The 20,593-nt window shown below is 38.4% G+C and overlaps 1 protein-coding gene across 1 annotated transcript in view; it reads left to right on the forward strand.

The window, feature by feature from the left end:
• The window catches only part of ERN1 (endoplasmic reticulum to nucleus signaling 1), a 38,138-nt gene that overhangs the window by 6,501 nt on the left and 11,044 nt on the right, over nucleotides 1-20,593 (forward strand). Inside the window, exons 4-8 of the mRNA XM_086624321.1 lie at nucleotides 6,052-6,163; nucleotides 16,210-16,243; nucleotides 17,218-17,290; nucleotides 19,062-19,134; nucleotides 20,237-20,359. Of these exons, the coding sequence (XP_086480447.1) occupies nucleotides 6,052-6,163; nucleotides 16,210-16,243; nucleotides 17,218-17,290; nucleotides 19,062-19,134; nucleotides 20,237-20,359 (415 nt within the window). The remainder of the gene's footprint in view (nucleotides 1-6,051; nucleotides 6,164-16,209; nucleotides 16,244-17,217; nucleotides 17,291-19,061; nucleotides 19,135-20,236; nucleotides 20,360-20,593) is intronic.

Raw genomic sequence — 20,593 nt, forward strand, 5'->3', positions numbered from 1 at the left:
ACATTTCTAGTTATAAAATGCTATTTCTGTTAGGTAGTATGTTTCTATTCTAGCTTAAAAATTGCATTTTCTATGTAGTCCCAAATTTTAAGCTGCGTATTATTAGCAGTCAGCACTTCAGAGCATTTGACAATGTTTAGCTCAATGAGAACTTGAAAGTTATTAAATTTGTGTTTTGAAGTAAATTATTAAAAATTGATTCTAAAGCAGTCCTCAAATAATTTCAAAATAGTATTAATCCTTCATTTAAAAATCTTCCATCCCAACAGTGATGTTACAAGTACAGACTGTCAAGGCAGTAGAAGCTGTCACTGAATTCCAAAGAGGTTACTTGTTAAAATAGACATTATTGCAGTTTCAGATAAAATAAAAGAAGACCCAAACCAGGTTTTCCTTCCATCTTGTTTTCTCACTTCACTAAATTAAGTTCTTTTTGCTCAGCTGATTCATGTCCTGCTGTATTTTTCTTGTATTCAATTGCTGTATTTCCTCAGAAATAAAATTGCAGTATGAAACAAAAATTTATTTCAAGGATTTTCATTGCATCACAACAGTTGAGACCCCATCCCTGCAGGGAGGACAGTATCTATGCATACCAGTTATGCAGTCTATCTCAGCACTGAGATTATTATGGGTTTTTGTGGTGGAGAATGCTCTGACATACTTCACACAAAAATAAAAACAACTTTGGCTTTTACATATAGGTTTTTATAATTTTCATAGCTTTTCATAGCAGTACTAATTCCAAGTTTTAATTAATCCATTAATCAATTACAAAACCTTGTGTTCAAAATAAAGTCCATTGAGTATTTGCAACCTTGATATTGCAGCCTCCAGCCACTGATAACACTAATAAAATCAAAAGTGGTTTTTTATTTCTGAGTGTGTGAAATACAGATAATTATTTAAATAATCTGTTCATTTTCATGTCTACTGTTTTATGCAATTGGAAAGGAAAAAAACTTGTTTCCATACTGTTATACTAACTCCCTAGCCTTTTCTCCAAATGACTACTGTAGATGTTGATCAGAATAAATTAGCAATGTTGTTAGCAAAGTCCTTGGACTCATCTGTTTTTTTAAATTTAGGTCATAAGCGTCAGCAGTGTCAGAGTATTACTCAGCTGGTTAATCCCAACTGCATGATATCGTATGCTTTGAAAAGTAGGAGTGAATGGAAGATTTTTAAGATATGGTATTTTCTGTATTTTGTGTGCAAATACAACTTTAGAAGTAAAGGAAGAACTAAGGAGATTTGCCCTCTGTTTAGTCTTTCACTAAAGATGGTATCTTTGACACAGGGTTGCAATGACCATATCAATGTGACTTTGATGGCTAAATATAAGAAAGCCCTTCAAAAGCAGCAGAACTTAAGCACAGACTAATGGAGCAGGGGAAGGAAAGAATTAGAAAAAAGTTGGTTAATGAAAAATTGAAAAAATTGAAAAAATATTGGTTAATGATGTTTTGATGAGAGTTTCAGAGCTCACATTTCATTCCATAATTTCTATAGACTTGATACCACAACAAACAGATACACAAATGTTAAATATGAAAACGTCAAATCTACAGAGCTACAAGTAGTGTTCCATGCACTATATATTACTTATATTTGATACCCAGCCATGAGCGTGGTTATTTTACAGGCACATTTTTTTGTGAAGATGATACATGCTTTATTCACTTCTCAAGAAGAAGACAGGAAGAGAACATGCATTGTGGAGAATATACTGATTCTGTAAGATAAAAGATAAGAAAAACTTGTGCAGAGAGAGTGAAAAGTCGACTAGAAAAAGAGTCCTGGTCTATATACATGGAAGATGTAGTGGATTTCCTATATGTTGTATTTTTATTTGCAACTAAACTTCAACACTAGTCTTTACATTCTGGATGTCAAATTCCCACCTGCAGTTTAAAGGAACTTCAATAATTTTCACTTCCTGCCCTTGACAGTTGTGTATTCTTGCTCAACCTACTGTGTTTCACTCTAGATAGTTTCACTGCATTCCTTAACTAAAATTAGCAGTTTGGATAATGGAAGGGTTTGGTATATCTTTTCTGATAGAAAAGCAAACAGAGTCATTGGGGTCTTTTAAATTAAATGTTTTTGTTCATGGAGCAGTTTTAGGGTAGATAGGTCTTCATGAAGAAACAGGTATTTCTTGTGTTCCCTGTGGTGTATAATTTACGGCATTTATACCGTATAGCATGTTGTATTGAAATGTTACCTAAAAATGTGTTCTGCCTTACCTATGAATCTGATGGAAGAACTGAATTCTCTGGAATACAGATTTTTTGTCAGTACAGCTGCAGTGGAAATACACATTTGTTTAGTATGAGAAAGCTGAAACCTGCTTGTCAAAGGCCTGAGTAAAAAACAGTTTCTAAGAAGTTGTTCAGATTTTGCAGTGCGTTGTGATTTCTTCTTTGAACTCACCCAGATATGTAGCATGTCCTTTGAACGCTGTCTGCTGCCTGCTGTTGGGCAACATCTGACAGTTGAGAATGGTGGTCAGTTAAATGCAGTTAACTTGACAGGCATGGTTTGTTTGTGCAATTAGTTGAAATTCAGAGCTGGACTATTTATTCGTTGTGTTCGGTTCTTGTTTTTGCTCTGTTTTGTTTCTGTTTTGTAAGCCCAGAGCCCTGCAGACAGCTTTATGCAACTGAGGCTTTCAAGTTATTTCATTTATTACAAAGCTTCTCAGGTAATGTTTAAATAAATTAAATAACCATTACATCTTACCTAAACCAAAAGGCTGTAAATATGTATTTTGTGTGTGTGTGCATTAAGTATATATTAGCTTAAAAGTAAACTGGCTTTTCAACATTTTTGTATCTAGAAGGAAGAAATTCCTATCTATCACGAATCACTGTTAGCCAGTCTTGTTTGGGGTTTTTTTGGTGATAAAATATGTTGAGATCTTCAAATGAAAATTAATATATGAGTGCAGAATGTTACTGCACAAAGAGTAATTCGGAATAAATTTTTACCACCATCCATTGCTTCTTGTTTTCATCACAACACTCTTTCCAGTAAATTTTGGAGTTTTTGCCCTTTCTTAACAGCTTGAAACCAGAGTGGTTAGTAATGACTGCGTGAGCATCTCTGGGCTGGTATGTGGCTACACATACACATGTGTTTTCGAGAGTGACTGCTGTCAGTTATGTCTCAAGATCTAGCCCCTGTACAAAAAGAGATACATTTTGTATCGTGCCACACGTTAGGGTGTTGCTCCACCATTACCTGGATGGGGGAGAGGTGAATTTGGTTCCATGGGAAAGGAAAACAAATAGACAGTTTCCTGTTCCGTTAATCCCAATTGTTTGTTGAATACTAAGGCAAACCAGAAAGCCAGGATGATTGTGGTGAAATTTAACATCCTTAATTTGTGACTGACAGACTCTGAGAGCCAGAGAAAGAAGTCGGTCAAATGTAGCTTTTTTCAGCCTCCTGCTGCTCCTTCAACAGGTATCTCTTTGGGACCACAGCACAGCCCGCTCACAAAACATTCCTATTATGACTCTGCGTTCGCACCGCTGTAATTCATTGCCTCACACCAACGATAAGAGTGAGGGAATTTGCCAGTCTGATGCAAGATAACGCTGTAGAATTGAGGAGCACTGACATTGCTCAGTTGGTGCCCCACTTGCTCATTAGGAAGATTAGTTACTGTAATTCTTAAATTATTACAGTGTTGTACAGGAAGCAGTTCTTTGTTTGCAAAGCAGCCGTGTCTTTTGCATAAAAGCAGCTATAAGGATGTCTAGAATGCAACCCAAAGCTTTCCTTCTTGTTTTTGTTTAAGGATAGTTTTATGCAGGCAGCTAGGCAATGACAGATTTAAAAAGTAAATCTTCCTGGGGAGTCATATTGAGCCTAATAATAGATGGCTTCAGCCCCAAATGGATGTGATAATGGATTGTGGTTGTGTCTTCACCTTCTGGTTGCAGAATCGGTGGATCTGGCTTGTTAAGTGCTTATTTAAGGAAGATAGGAAGACTGGACTAGATGATTATAAATCAGCTACACCATCCTAAGTTGTTTGGGAGTTCATGTGCAAAAAGACCTAAAGGGCAAAATTTTCATGAATTACTTTGATACAGTGGCTACAATAGTTTGCTCTAACAAAAGTAATACATTTTACAAAGGAATGAGAACTCGTAACTCTACAAAGCTCCTCATTGTTCTTATGTACAAATCAGGTCATTAGGCTGGAGAGATACTCTTAAGTTCCATTTAATCAGTAACATCTTGAGCTGCAGGTTTTGTGGGCATGAGAGCAACTGTTATTCAGTGTCCTTGTTTGAGCAAACACTGCAAAGTTTGATTCCAGACGCAGCTGTAAATATTTTGTTTTATTTAAGTGCAGATATCTGCACAGCCTGCATAATTTAACTACATCAGATGAAAATTATATTTATGTGTTAAAATACATCTTTTTTTTATGGACCTCCAGCCATTATTTCTCATCTATGGTTTGTGCATTGTTGATTTGTACTTTCTTTTTTTCTGCACTGTGTTGTTTAAAATCATCTGCTCCAGCTGTTTTCAGTAGGACTTGAAAGAAGCATGTGTACTATTTGTAGGTGCAACCTGAAAGTTGGATAGTTATGACTTTATTATATCATCCTTTTAGCTGTATGCTTTACCTGAGAGTCGTAACGCTTTGGTTGAGTTGTACTAAAAATGTATAGTTTTCCAAAGAAAGTTACTTCTATATCCATGCATTTTAGTTTAGCAGTTGTGTATTTTGCTTTGCAGTAATTCTCACATGACTGATAATTGATTTTTACAATTTAAGGCATTGAAGACATAATTAATTACGTAACATGCACACACTTTCATTTCATGAACTGCGGTGGGTTAAGAATTATATTTAACTGTGAAACTTCCTAAACATGGCAGGTGGCACACAGATGAGCAATGCAGATATAGTCTACAAATGACAAGATACTTGAGGGATAACTTGAGACTTGGTGAACGGAAACAGGTCAGTTGTAGGGTGTATGGGATCATCTTTAGGCAGGGAGACAAGTAGACATTAAATTAATGTTTTTTCTGCTTTGTGCAGTGAAAATGTGAATGTGACTTAGCCTGACAGTTCCTGTGATAACTACATAGTTCTGAGTCCTCGATGTCCGTGTGATGCGCTTTTAATAAAATTACATGCTCTGCAATAGGCAGGCTCAAAAGCTGCCTGTGCTGTAGAAGTAACAGCAGGCACCAAACAGCTCTGTGCCCGTACGTGTGAATACGAGTGACGTGTCCTCAACGGCAGAATGATTAGAATGTCACATTGAGCTTTGAGTCCCCAGCTCACTGCTTTCTAGGAGGTGTCTGTGGATGTGTTAATACATACAGACTTTCTTAAACAGTGTTGTTTACCATCTACTGAAGAAACACAGTGTTGGGAGACACAAGTAAAAGGCTTAACAGTATGGATCTCCTCCAGCCTTTAGACTGCATCTATCCTAAATATTTTGTCCTTGCTCAGAGACAGCCTACATGCCTGCAGCTCCATCCTGTCTCTCAGCCGCACTCAGCCCTGTAAATATCGATCACCTTTCGGTTTTATTCATCCATGTTCTACCAGCCAACGTCTTTTCGTCTCTAGGGCACTAAATCCTGGCAAGAATACGTTCTGTTTACTTGATAATAGCACGGTTTTGACATTAACACTTAGGTTTTCTGAGCTGCTTTGAAGATCCTTACCCTAGCTAACTTATCACATAGCCTTGTATCAATTATTTCCTTGATCAGCCCGATCTCTGTTTTTTCCTAACTCTAGTACAAGAAAACCGATATCAAATTGAAAATGGAGGTTGAGTTGAAGCGTCTCCCAGTTTGCCTCTAGGGGAACTTAGCGCAGTAAGCAGTCCATAATATTGACAGCAAAAAAAAATAAAGCACTGAATTCAAAGGGACAAGAAAGTTGTCCAGCCTGTGTGATTAAAAAGCAGTGCTGTTCTAGACAGTGTACTGTATGACAGTTATGAGTAAACTCTCTAGTAAATAATTATATTCAACATATGGGTTTTTCTTTTCCAGAGCACCAGCTCAGTAACAGTGCCAGAAACACTGTTGTTTGTTTCAACCCTTGATGGAAGTTTGCATGCTGTCAGCAAGAGGACGGGAGCAATCAAGTGGACTTTAAAAGAAGGTGAGCAGGAGGAGTCTTGATGCCCTCTACTCAATAACAGTAATTACAGTCAAATCAATTGATAATTCGAACTGTTGTAGGGCCTGGTAAATACTTTCTTTTCTCTCTTAGTTTTCCTCTTACTCCAGAATTAAGCTACGATGTTTCTGGAGTCATGTTCATGTTCGTGTTTTCACTTGCAGATCTTCTCCAAGTTTATGGGGGATTTTTTGCCAGAATTTTTAAGCTGTAGTGGTATAATTGATAGGTATCATGTTTTATGGGAATGAATGCAATATAAGCAAGCATAGAACAGAACAGATGTCAAATGAGAGTGTCAGCTGGTGGATCTGGTAGCAAAGGAGTTGCGTGATTCTGTGTCTGGAATATCTACATTCACTGATCCCGTGGATATCGTGCAAATCTCAGGGCTTTTTTTCTGTAATTGATGTTTAGGAACAGCACAGATTTTTGAATAAAAGAACTGCGCTTAAAATTGCTCAGTGATTGGAAGTGATTTTATAATTCTAATTACTGAGCAACAATAGCTCTGTCTTCATGAAAAATTCAATATTTAATATAAATTTGTTTTAGTGGGACTCTGATTACGTATGGTAGAAGTGACTGTAGCACTTTCTCGTCATTTCTGGAAATAAATTGGAAAGCAGGTCAAATGGAGTCACAGTGATTGCATCATTCTGTCCTCTATTTTTAAACCTGATGTCAGTTTGGTAGGTGAGCTGAAATGGTAGGGAATGGATTGTGCATATCCGATGTCTGCAGTACAAACCAGTTGTTCTTATTTGTGGAGCCATTTGTGTTTGAATGCAAATCTACCAGACAAAAAGTTAACTTTGTAAATGAGCAATGATTGCTTTTGTAGCTCCTCTTAGAGTAAAAAGGAGCGAGCAAGTATTTTCTTGAAGGATCTTGGTTAATAGGTGTGATTTTCTCCCCTGTCTCCTCTTTAAATTTAGACCTCTCCTTTCCCTGAACGGACTTGAATAAAAAAAGTTATCAGCTGTCTCCTTTATTGTTGCTATAGGCTACTGCAGTGTTAGGAGAAGCTTACTGATTTTTGCTTGTCATTTGCCTGACATGAACGTACCCTACATAGTCCTGTCCTAGAAGGTTATTGTAACTGGCTTTTGTTTGCAGCCAGACTTAGTAAGTGACAAGAGGTTTTTTGAGGGAGAAATGAACACACTTTGGTAATGAAAAGGATCTTGGTCAGAGTGTATTGCTCAAGGAACTTCCTTTGTTTAAAAAAAAATTGTTGCAAAACTATTGTTGGTACAGTAGAACTGCCAGACTGGATAATCTAGTTTTGTAGGACTCTTTTTTTTCCTCTCTGTTGCTAACCATGTATTTTTTTACATCTTACGTACATGAGATGTGTTCACTTGTTATTTGCAAAGCATTTATTGCCCATTAGTTTATTTCTGTGTAATAGAACAATACTTAAGGGTCAAAGAAGAAAGAAATTAGTGGTAGTTATCATTGTTACAAGATGCTTCATGAATTAACTAGTTAAGTGTACATGGAACAAGAGCCTGTACATATAAGTTAGTGAATTAGTTTGTAATTGGAGGAGTTCTATTTATTTTTGCAAAACTGTATTTGTTGGTGGTCAGCCTGTGGGTGGGAAGCCCAACAAAAATGTGACAGCATTGGAAGCTAATAGCCCATGAAAGTCCTTACCATCTTGCTGAGCTGAATCCCTGGAGAGATTTAATAGTGCAGAATTCAGTATTAATATTAGCGTATAAACACAGTTGTTGAGTGTACTCTCTCTGTCAACAACATGCTTGTATTGTTACAGAGAATTACCCAGTGGGAAGCTGCATGCATCGTACGCAGTGTTCTTGCAGGTGCTGTTTTACCCTGGTTGTCAGACAGTGAACCGTGTGTTGCAGTTCATGTACTTTGGGGAGTTGTGGAGGTCACCTGAAGTGCTGCAGCAGCATTCAGCAGGAAGAGAACGTTTTAGAACTGCATTTAAGCAGCAAGGTATTTAACAAAGGGCCATTAATATACATTTTATTTTCATTGGGAAAAAAAAACAAGGCAGTGTTCATTATCAGGCAGTGCTTAAACAAAGATGAAGATCTTGCCGTGTGTGGTTTGTTTTAATTTAGCACTGAAGCTTATCTTAGGTATGCAGAGTAAACGAGCCAGTGGTTATCACCACAATAATGTATTTGAATTTCCTGCCTTCATGTAGTGCTGGCAAGTAAAGCAGTCTGAATACTTGTGCTCCCCATAAAGCAGGCAAAAAAATGGGTCAGGTAGTGGTAGGACTCTCCAGTAGTTCAGAAATAAAGCTGTGTTCCCTGCAGTTTTATGTAGTGAGATTGTGGACTTATTTGTTGGGAGTGCTTAACACCTTCCTTTCTTGTTGGCTTCGATGGGTCCTACCTGAGAGCTCTCAGGATTTTTCTGTGGCCAGGTAACTGATGATGCTCATTCCCTGGGCCTTGAAAAGCTGGAATATGGTTGGAAAATTTAGAGAAAGAACTCACACTCCTCCTCCCCTCAGATTTCCGAGGGGAACCTCTGCTCCTGCTTTGCCCCCACAAAAACACGTTGTATTGACAGGCACTCGTTGGAAAGGGTGTTGGAAGAGTGTGGCACACACTGAAGAGCAGAGACTGAATAAGGCTCCTAGTGCCATCTCTGATCAATAAAAAGAGCTGTCAGTTCTGAGTGACAATGTGGTAGGCTCCCATGTTTTCTGCACTAGCCACTAGCAAGATGCTTAGTAAGTATCCTCAGTAAGATTACTTAGGATGAAATCTCTTGCCCAAAATTGTGAAAATTAAACTTTTTCTGTCATGACCTATAGATCTCTTTGAAAGGTGCGGGGGCACAGCACTTCAGGTTTGCTTTTACATACAGATAAGAAAGTAGACAGTGGCAGAGATGCTGACAAGAAACCTGTTGGCAAGGCAGAATCTGGAGAATGCTTTTCTTCTTAATGTCAGGCTTTATATTCACAATTCTGATTTCAGTGTGAGCTTTAAGAATGTGATTTTAAGACTGTCCTGTTCCCTCACATCTTTATAAAAATCCTCCCGTATGTCTTTGTCTTTGTTGAAGAGCTCAGGTTAATGAGCAGAATATTGAACTTTGGGATGTTAAGAATGTAGTGTTTCAAACTGTACTCTCGGACAGAGTATTTCTCTGTTCTTCTGACAGTCACTTCTGTCTGTCCTCCTTTACTGTTCAAAACAATCTTTTTTCTTCTCCTAGCTCCTTGAAAGCTTTTCCCCTAAGAACTAATTCAAAGTAATTTGCCAGAATGACATATGATACATATGGATTTGGGTCTAGATTTAGAGTCAGCAGAAATTTTGTTGTGATCTTCAGTTCTCTGTAGCAATCAAAAAACCGATGACTCGCAATCAGTTTAAAAGGTTTTGGTTTCTGCTACCTCACTCATAACGTATAGACTTCAGTGAGCTACTCATGGTAAGACAAATCTAAAGACTGTTTCTATTGATGGCATGTAGTATGTAGATTTTAAAGGGCAAGTCTGAGATCTGTAGGTCCTGCTCTAATAACTGGTTATTCCCAAGCAAGAAGAAATGTCTTTGTGCATAGCTGTAAATTAATAAGGATTGTCAAAACAAACCAGTTGTAGATCAGTATTCTTTTCAGCAAATTCCAGAGGATAGTTTGTTGGTATCTCTCACCTCCTTTACTGTAATTGCAACAGCAGGCGAGGATGACATGATTTTAAGTCCGAATCTTACAGTAGGGCCTCAGGTCAGGAAACTGTTTTTTCCAGCTCATTCCAGTGGGACACCAACTTACTCGTTTTCTGTTTCAGAATCTCCCACTTCTCCTTTTCAGTCATTGGTTCTACCTAAGGGCACATTACAGTAATGAAAATATGCAACTCTATCTTGTGCATTAAAAGAGACTTGGTTTTTGGTCAAAGGGCAAATTTTATTTTATCAGGTGTTTGTGGCATATGGAGAAAAGTCAAATGTATTATATTTAACTGTATGGTTATGGTTTCGAAAATGGTATATATGGCTTTTTTCCATATATGTATGCAAAATATGGGTTAGAATTATTTCAGAATAATCTGAAACGTGTCATATACTTCTGCCCACTCACAGGCACAAATGTCTTCTGGCCATGATGCAACCAAAACTGCATTGGGACATCTGCCTCCTGCCAGGTCAAAATTTTGATTTCAGGGAAGCATAACTGAGCCCAATAATTTACTAAATTACTGAACAGTCAGTATGTTAACATGTTTCTAATAAGTGCTGTACTTGTGAGCAAACTCTTCAGAGTTCTAAAATAAATCATCTAGAATCAATGTCATTTTATTTTCTTTTCTTCTTGACACAGTTCTTTTGCAAATCTTTTTAACTTTTAAACTTTTCAGTTCTTACCAGATAGCATTTTTGCAGTTCCACAATGACAAGGACAGGTGTCAGGAGTCTTTTTAATGTCATTTCTGTTCTACTGATGCCCTTGAACTCCCTGTGCTTGTGGGCATTAATACACTTTGCTGAATTAAATTAATGAAGCGTATCAGTGGCAATAATTCTACTAATACTGTGTGCATGTGCTCATTTACACACACGTGTGTATGACCAGATCAGAAAGCTAAAGCTAGTGCGGATTGAATTGTAGGATTTTAATGTAGGAATCGTTAACATCCTCTGCCTTAGTGGGGACTGCAGAAAAAAAACCTGGAAACCCATGGAAACTACTCCATAGTTGTTTTAACATCTTTGTTTTCCTAGTCTAGAAAGTGGGACACTTTTGGACAGGATATCATACCAAAAGCTTTATGTAGGACATTGCAAGAAGTTGGCTTTTCCTCTGCTACAGGGAATGGGAGCTTAAGGGAGAGGCAGGTGTATTTTTATCACAGTTTTATCACATTTTCTCTGTAAAGTTTTTGTTCCAGTACAGAATACTTACTGCTTTGTTCAGTGATTATCATCACTGTTGTTGGTATTGGAACAGATCGGGCCTGTTAGAATGACTTACCTAATGACAGGGAACTGCATTTCAGAGAAATTTTGAAAGCAGATTACATGATTCCAGTCTCAGCATGTTAACACGTGAGTGCTGAGCTGTTGAAGAGAAGATAACGCCTCAGTTCTCTGACTTTTGCAAGAACTTTTTCCGTTTGACCCGTTGTGGAGCAAAAGGTGACATCAATTATAAGATGACTCATTCTTTCACTAGTCTGTATTCAAGTATATGAAAACTATTGTAAGACCTGACAACAATAAATTAAACTCAAGAGTCTCTTTTTTATCTCAGAATGAGTTCTTATTTCAAAACAAACTTTGAAATGAAGTTGGAACGTGTCCCAAACCACATGAAAGTGAATGTGAAGAGTTCATTGTCTGTCTTCAAAGTGTCTTTGCAGAGCTACAACTTTAGATTCAAGATCATGAAAGTGTTAAGACAACGAGAAAATTTACATCACCCCCGTAGCTAAAAATGTGGAGAAGTGGCTCTCCACAGCCTGTCTTTTCAGGTGGATGGTGCTAGTACTGAAAGGAGAATTCCTTCCTTTATTGCTTCAGAAAATAAACTCCTCCATTAGCGTGTGTCCGCTCACTGTGAATTGCCTCATGTGTGGAAATGAATCAGATATTGATACTAAATGCTTCTGAACAGTTCGTATACAACACTTAAATGTTGCAGGAAGCCATCAGAATAATCAGTGTTTTGGTTCATGTGCCAGTAAGTACTAAAAAAATTTTCTGCTGCTTTGTAGTAACATCTTAATCTGTTCCATCTACCTCTTTTTTTATCGTAGTTGGTAAATCAAATTTCAGTTACTGAGAAAACAAGTAAAAGCGTTTTTTTTTTTCACTTCTGATGAAGCACCTTTGTCCTTGATTTCAAAGACATGATGCTGAATAAAAGTTTCATCACTTTCTTATAAGCATGATCCTTCTGTACAGCTTGGAACTTGTCATAAGGCTTTCATTCGTGTCTTCTGATGTGCCAGAGAGCTTCAGAAAAACTCACTGCAGAAGTTGAAGAAATGTCAGTGGGTTATCTGGCATTGTTTATTAAAGTGTAGGATATGTTTGTTGATTAAATTGTTTTAAGTGACATTTTTCCAACAGCTTTCAGAAATACAAGCTTGGGGGTAAAAGCTTCATGCAAGTGAATATTGCACATATATATGTATGTATATGTTCTTTTACTGTTACAGTGCTACGTGGTCAGTATAATCATGCAACACTTCTCAGACCTTTGAGATAGTTGGAGCAGAGTGGAGCGCTTATTTTTTTTGGTAAAAGTAGATTACTTCATCTTAGAAAATTCAGTTAAATCAAGTTATTAGTCCAAAAATGCTGTACTGTATTATTATTATTCACTGTATTTTGGGGACAGAGAGGGAGCTACAGGAAAGCTTTACTAACCAGACTCTCCTGCAAATGTCATGGACAAACCAGGATCAGTTGCTAGAAAATATAATCTGCTTTTTGAAATTTCCTGTAGTTGTTAAGGTTTCCTTGAGCATTCTTTGAAGAAAAAACCTGAAATACTAGTATGTTTGAGGAAACTGCGTTCTGTCCTGTTCTACTGTAGAGTATGTGTTATGTCAGTAACAGTACAGTGAGAAAATGTGGAACTTGATTCAGATAGTACTAGTTTTATACTGTGATTTCATATAGCAACTTCACACCTCCATTTAATTCAGAGAATAAGCAGTTCTTTATTAAATTCAAAAGTTTCTGAAGACAATTTGGACAGAAAACTGTTTTCTTATACTTTGCTTAGGCTGACTAGAAAGTGATTTTGAAGCAAATCTGCGTCACTATACTTAACATATATGCAGTCAGTTATCACTTCAAAACCAAGTTATGCAGCTTTGTTACCACTAGTGATCGTTTGAGGAAGGTGTTTGTAGATAGGACAAAGTTGCTCAAGCACGGCTGGTGAAGATCGCTGTTATCTAGCAATAGTCATCATCACCACAGGCAACAGTTTATTTTTTACCAAGTGAGACACTTTTTGTGTCATCAGTTCATCAAGAGACTTGCGAAGTTTGTTTGAATTTTGCCTTTAGCAATGCTTGTAGCATTTGCATTAAATCTTGCTTCAACTGAGGCAGGTGCCATTTTCTGCTGATTTATAATGCTGTTTTTCAGAAAACTGTGAGTTTCCCTTCCCGTGAAGCATTTATCATTATACAAAGACTAGCCTGTGATCTTTAATGTCTCTTTCTTATTTTAGTTCATTTCACCTAAACTTATGGATATACTGAGTATGTAACCCTGATATCTGTTTGTTTTTAGCAGTTCAACTCCAGAGTTGAACAACTTTATATAATGGTCCACTAATGCTTTTTTCTTGCTTGTTTTTCTTTAGTAATGAAGAGATGCTGTTTTAAGTTACCATGTGTTGCATTAGATATCATAAAGCTCATGAAATATTTGAAGCAAACACTGAGAAATAATTGACGTATAATCAGCTGTGCGTTTGGAGCGGGGGCGTCCCTCCCAACATATCCTGAAACCAGTTTCTTCATACAAGGGATGGAAATGCTTCCTGTAGTACATGGAATAAAGGTCTGACTAAGCAGCATGGTCTGTAGAGACAGATACATAACGATGAATCACTTGGCTCCGTTGCTTGAATGTTAATTATTCTTAGGGCCTTTTGATGTGTGGTTCTCGTTAAATTAAATGGAGTTTATGATGTAATGTGGAGCTTTACACTTACATAGCATTCCCGTCTTACATCACTGAACAGTGGTGATAAATCATTCATTAAGAGAAAAATTGCTCAAGATAGGTACTCTTGCTCTCCATCTTCTATGACTACTTGTCATAGAAGCCTATGTCATGCAGCCTAGAACTGTTAAGAGTACCAGCTAAATTATCTCAGTGTTTTTGCTGCCCCATGTGTGAGACTCCCAGTACAAGGTAGCACGACTAGGCTGTGTCTGTGCCCTCCAGTGGGTTTCCTCCCAGAGCCGACACTCAGCTCTGCCCATCTGCAGGGTCCCTGCATTAGAGGGAATTTGTTGTCCTGTGGAGGGAGACTGTGTTGGATGCTGTTCTTGCCAGTGCAGGAGATGCCAATGCAGTGGTGAGTAACCATGGGACGAGAGAAACAGGCAAAGCATGAGACCTGACGAGTCTGCTCACTGAGCAGGGAGTTTGCTAGGTGTAGTACGATTCAGTGCTTGAGTAGAGCACTGCTCCCTCTCCGCTTAATTGGGTTGTTCCCAGAAGCTTAATATGCTTTTGAGTAGTTTATTCTGACAGCTTTGAGGATGTATCTGGAACGTTTTTTACGCTTAAAGAGAAAAAAAAAAAGTATATGTAGTTATGTTTTGAACAAAGCTGCTCTGAGCGTGATTACTATTGTAAAAAGAAATTGATGAAAATAAAAATAGCTTTACTGTTATTCCTCATATTGTGCTTTCTTTCTGTATCCAATATTATATGTGCATCTTTTGGTGACTACTGTTTTCAGCTGCGTTGCTGCTAGAGATCTGTTTGAGTAGAGATTTCTTTTTTTTTTTTTTTTCATCTGTTAAAGGGACTCCCTTTGCTTTTATAGTAAGGGTAAGAACACACAGTAAGGGTACCAGAACACTGGAACAGGCTGCCCAGAGAGGTTGTGGAGTCTTCTTCTCTGGAGATGTTCCAAACCCGCCTGGACGCGTTCTTGTGTGATCTGATCTAGGTGGTCCTGCTTCGGCAGGGGGACTGGACTAGATGATCCTTTGAGGTCCCTTCCAGTCCCTAGTATTCTGTGATTCTGTGATCCTCCGAGGTCATTATCATCAAACCCAGCAGTCCATGTTGTCCAGTATACTGCAGAGCAGTAGAGACTGTGCAAGACCCACATAATGAACCCTGAATTTCTTCTTCTCGTCTTGCTTAGCTCTGCAAATACCACAATATGCTTGAGCTGTCCAGAACCCGTGCCAGTTTCCCTATCAAAGGCTCTCAAAACATCATTGGTTTTGTTCTTATTTCCTTCCTGTTGCATCATGGTGTTTGCACAGAACAGGTGAAAAAACAGTGTGTGTTTGCTTGGTCATCTTCCATCTTCTTACACAGGCTTATTGTTATGATGGTTTGGTTTTCCCCTGTGCAAGTGGAGACGCCTTGTATCCTCTGGCCTTGTGAGTTACTTTCTGCCAGTAGACCCATAAATAAGCACACACCTTTGTCTTGGAGGTTGTAGACTGTGTCTTACCGTTGTGGCTTAACGCAGCCAGCAGCCAAACACCACGCAGCCACTCGCTCGCCCTCCCTCAGGCCTGGGGGAACGGGGAAGAGAAGTTTTTCTGACTGACGTTGGGGTCTTGCCCTTAAGTCATTGGCAGTCTTCCCGTTCTTGTCAGTAGGTCTAGCACCAGGCTTTGGGTTTGTGTGTTGCATTTTAAATTAAATGTTGAGTTGGTTGGAAGGCGTATGCTTACCTGCCTGATACACAAGGTACCTGAGACACAAAGCAGCAAAAGTTTGTAAAATACAGTTTAAAAAAGCACTAGATTGGCCTTCTTGTGTGCAAATATCAAGATACGTGCTTTTGTATCTCTCTCACAGTCTCTGCAAACTTCTGTTCGCTGTAGCTCGGTTTTAGTTAAAATTGGTCGTTGCACAGTGACAGCAGTTGCTGCAGGTCATGGTCAGCTGCCTCTGGTGCTGGCAGTCACACAGAGCTGCTGGAAGCAAGAGGTGTTACCAGCATGTGAACAGGCAGTTCCGACAGGCTCTGTGTGCTCTGTCCATGTGAGAAAGAAGGAGAAAACTGAAGATAGGATACCCTACTGCTGTCTTCTCCAAGTCTTCTCCCAGCAGTACTGGGGAGTAGGGTGGATAAAACTGAGCAAAGCACTTCAGAAGGTTTAGAACTTCTCAGGTGCCTTGTACTTTCCCATTTTGCAAACCTGGTTTTACAACCAAAGAGATCACTGGGGCTGCTGAGATGGCCCCTTTCAAACTGTACATCAGCCTTTCCAGGCGTCGCAGACCTGACTTAATCCTCTATCTAGGGAGTTCAAAGAATTGAATTGCCACTCTTACGACCTTTTTATGTTTGTGCAGATCCTGTACTCCAGGTGCCAATACACGTGGAAGAGTAAGTCTGTTCCCTTTATCTCGTTTACTGCTTGTTCAATTTCACTGACATCTTGAAATTCGGTTTAATTTGAACAAAAACCGTCTGTGTTCTTGAAAGTTGCTTATCTTGCAGAAATCAGCCTCAGGTGGTTTAGAGAGCAGATACAGAAAGGCTACCACTGGCTGTATGTAGTTCTTTTCCTTGTAGCTCTAAGAAGAAACATCCTGTCTGCAAACTGTTCTGTCAGGCCCTTGCTCAGGTGTAGGGATGGGTGTACTGACTGTGCCACAGCCGTGACAGAAACAGCCCGGGAGCGATCTCTGGGCTCTGTACTTACTCTCTGCAAATAAAAGGCTGAAAATAGTGAAGCGTAGGCAATGCCAGCCACTGCCACTACTAGAATCTTCAGATGAAACCCTCAAGCTGTCACTTCAGAGCAGTTCCTCCAGCATAGCCATCTCACATTTAATAGAAAATTTGGGACTTTAACTTGATGTCGCTGAAGTCAGTGGTAAAATCCTTTCTTTTTTGTTGTTTTTGATGTTGGGGTTTGGGTTTGTTTGGTTTTTATTTTTTGTAGTTTGAGTGGGGGGTTGCCTTTACCTCTCAAATTTACTTAGTTCTGGAAACTCTTTTATTGTTCCTTGCATTCCTTATACTCTGTTTTTATTTGTTTGGTTGGCTTGTTTTTAATTCTGTGGCATTTTAAAAGCGTATAGATCGTGTTTAAAAGCTTTTACCCAAGTGACTGCTTTCCACATTTGGATCTTTGAATTTTAAGATGTGTTAGTAATCTTGTATCAATTCTGAAACCTTATATTTTCTCATTTTCTCAGTTAATAAATGAAACTTCAAAAAATGGATAATACAAAGTAAAAAATTTCATGTCAGATGAACTTCTGTGTAAAGCCAGTACTGACCATAGTTGCTTTCCTGTTCTCTGAGAAGCATGGTATAGTTTTTATCATTTATGATTGCTGCTTAAATCCTAGGCCAGCATTTCTTCCAGACCCAAATGATGGCAGTTTGTATACACTTGGTGGCAAGAATAGTGAAGGCTTGACCGTAAGTATATTTTTAAAATTCTCTCTTCTGTTAATTTTTAGAAAAGTGCCCTCATCAGACTACATGAACGGTAAGTCCCCAAAGGAGCTTTCTGCTTTCTTGACAGTACTGTAAAGTTTTGTAGGCTTTTGTACTGTTTTATGGAAGTGTACCAGTTTCTTGGAAAAGCTTGATGAGACTAACCAAGAAACAGGATCTGCTGCTCATGCCAACGTTAGGATACAAGTTTTTGGAATGACAGTGCCCTACGTTGTGTTGCTAGCACCTTTGCAGAGTGAAAATATATTTTATTACAGCAGAAAGTTGCCACCTTTCGTGATCAGCAAATAATTTCTTCTTGAAGATATCAACAACACTTATGCTTTGTCCACTTGTACTATTTTTCTGAAACTTGCTAAAGTAATGGTGATGATGACAAATAAAATTTATGTACGTTATCCAAATAGTGAATAATCTCTGTATGATTTGATGGGAAAGGTGTACCCAGAGTAATATAAATCGGATAAGTCACTTTCACCCAAATACTTAATTTTCCAAAACCATCTGTCAAAAGGCAGGATTAATATATGTTCTGTGCTGGCACCTTTAGAAGATGTCTTTATAAGATTTAATAAGCAGAGAAAAATGCTGAACCTTTTCAAAATAGTCACCAGTCCCTGTAACCCACAGATACTAGTTGATGTTTGACTTTTATTTTTAAACTTTGTGGTGAAACTCAGACAAAACGTTTGGCTTCCCACAAGTTTCTTTCCTCTGGCAGCTGCTATAATTTAGAATGAATCATAGAATCATAGAATGGTTTGGGTTGGAAGGGACCTCAAAGATCATCTAGTTCCAACCCCTCTGCCATGGGCAGAGAAATCCTCCACTACACGAGGTTGCCCAAAGCCTCATCCAACCTGGCCTTGAACACTTCCAGGGATGGGCATCCACAACTTCTCATTAATTTCCCTTAATGACTTTAATATTGTTAAATATTTTAGTATTTACGCACTACTCTCCCCACCCTCCAGCACAGCCAGATCATAACTTGCAAAATGATTCTTGGTTCTTTTCCTGGGTGAATCCAGGAAGCAGCAATCTATTTGTATCTATTCCTTTATTCTATTAATCGCCTCTCTTCTGGAATTAAATTTTTAAGCAAGGGTGGAGTAATTTTAGCATATTGAAGTGAGCTTAGCAAAGGCCTGATCTTTATTGTTGGTGCAGCTTGCCCATTACTCTGGTTACCTCACCCCAGTAAAAGTCTCTTAGAACTCAGTAACGATCGTCACCCATTCTGCAAGTGCAGTGTAGGTTTGGCAGTACCTCAGGAGCTCTTCGGTCGGAGGTTCGTGCTTCGCCCTCTCACACTCTCATCTGCGTGGAGATGTCCGGCCTTGGTACGTGTTACTGTGGAGGATTGTTTTATACTCACTTTAGGTGGCGCAATTAAACCATGGTGTGTTGAAGCCCAGACAGTTTATAAGTGATGATGTTAAAACCACCAAGTCTTGGCCTCCAGACCTCTCAGCTGGAAGTAGTTCTTCCATTCTCCATGCATTTGTCCTGTTGTAAACTCACTGAGACAGACTTCTCTCTGTCCTGGGTTTGCAGAGCAAGGCCCTGACCTGAAACTTTGAGTTCTCAGACACTGCAATAATACAAACGAACAACAAAAAACTGTCGTTTGAGATTGCTGAAGTTTTCTGACCACCCTTTTCTGTGAACAAATGTGAAGGCTATCACACCAATGTGAATAAGCTTTTCTTGTTGTTTTTTTTTCCCCTAGAAACTTCCGTTTACTATCCCAGAGCTGGTGCAAGCATCTCCCTGTCGCAGTTCAGATGGAATCCTGTACATGGGTAAGCTCAAATTTAATCTCTTTTAGATTGTAATATGTTCAGTGACTACAAAATGTAAAGACTCCCAGACAGACTGCCTGGAAATAAGCTTTATTTTGGGTATTAAGTATGTTTTTTCATGAGCCTTTTTGGTGACAGAAAATCTGATTGATATAGAACTCAATTACTGTTGGAAAATTAAAAAACAACTAGTTTTCCTGAAGGAGAAAATAGCTTTTCCAAGCAGTGAATACCCTGTATGGGTTTTTTTTTTTTGCGTTTTGAGATGCTATCTCTCAACAAAATGTGACTTAAAATCTTCTTATGCTTATGTATGTCATTGACTGCCTGACAATTATAATTAAATAAGAAATCCCATTGCAACACGGTTAGACATCCTCCATTATCCGAGATACAATCAGTTAATTTATACTACAAATTATAACAAATTCATAGCTCACTGTCCTGACTCATTCTAATTGCAGATGGATTTGGGTGGGGAAAGGGAGAAGAAAGGACAGTTATTACTTATCACAACAGTAAATGTGCGAAGAATCCGGATGAACTCAGGATTGTTTTTTTTAATCTCCTGAAGGGCCAATACCTACTTCTGGTTCTCCACTTTGCATCTCTGCAGTAAAGGAGTGAAAAATTTAAAGCTTTGAAACAGAGCAGGTGTATGTTAGCATCAAAGAAATATTTAAGGTCATGGCTCACCTAGTCTTGAGTGGGATGTTAGGATTACAGTCCTTAATCAATTTGAAATGTGCAGACCTTCACAATTTTTTTCCACCTACTGTCTTTCAACATTGGCTCTTCTGTCTCCTCTTCTGCTAGCTTACAGGATCTTCTACACTCAGAAGTCTGTTAGATTTTATCAGTGTGAAAAAATAATTCAGCCAATAGTACCTACTCTTCTAAATATTGTGTTTAGTTTTTCTTGTCAATATTTGAGATTGGACAGTAAATGATGAAACTGAGCCTGAGTATGGGAAATTGTTTTATTAAAAATGTTTTATTCATGCTAAGTTCACGAGCCTACTGAAAAAAAAGAAGACTGAAAAGCTTGATGGAAGTGCAATTTTCCAACTGAATGGTGATGTGGCTTAAATTACGATTTCAGGTAAAAAGCAGGATATTTGGTACGTGATTGACCTCATGACTGGGGAGAAGCAGCAAACCTTGACTTCCTCATTTGCAGAAAGTCTGTGCCCATCAACATCCCTCCTGTATCTTGGGAGAACAGGTCATATGCTTTTTTTTTCTGTGGCTTAGAAGGAAATTTGATCTTGTTACTGTTTTTAAAGTTTAGGATCATAACAAATGACCTTGTGATAAGTTCAGGTTTTCAAGTTTATTTCTTAGAACAACTTCTGTAAATTATTATTTTAGACTGTACACAGAAAAATTATTAACCCTTTATAGCAACAGAAAGATCCTGTTTTTTTAAACTTTGGCATGGTCCATTATTCTTCTTGTT

The sequence above is a fragment of the Tauraco erythrolophus genome, chromosome 20 (genome assembly GCF_009769465.1).
Source record: "Tauraco erythrolophus isolate bTauEry1 chromosome 20, bTauEry1.pri, whole genome shotgun sequence".
Classification (NCBI taxonomy): Eukaryota; Metazoa; Chordata; class Aves; order Musophagiformes; family Musophagidae; genus Tauraco; species Tauraco erythrolophus.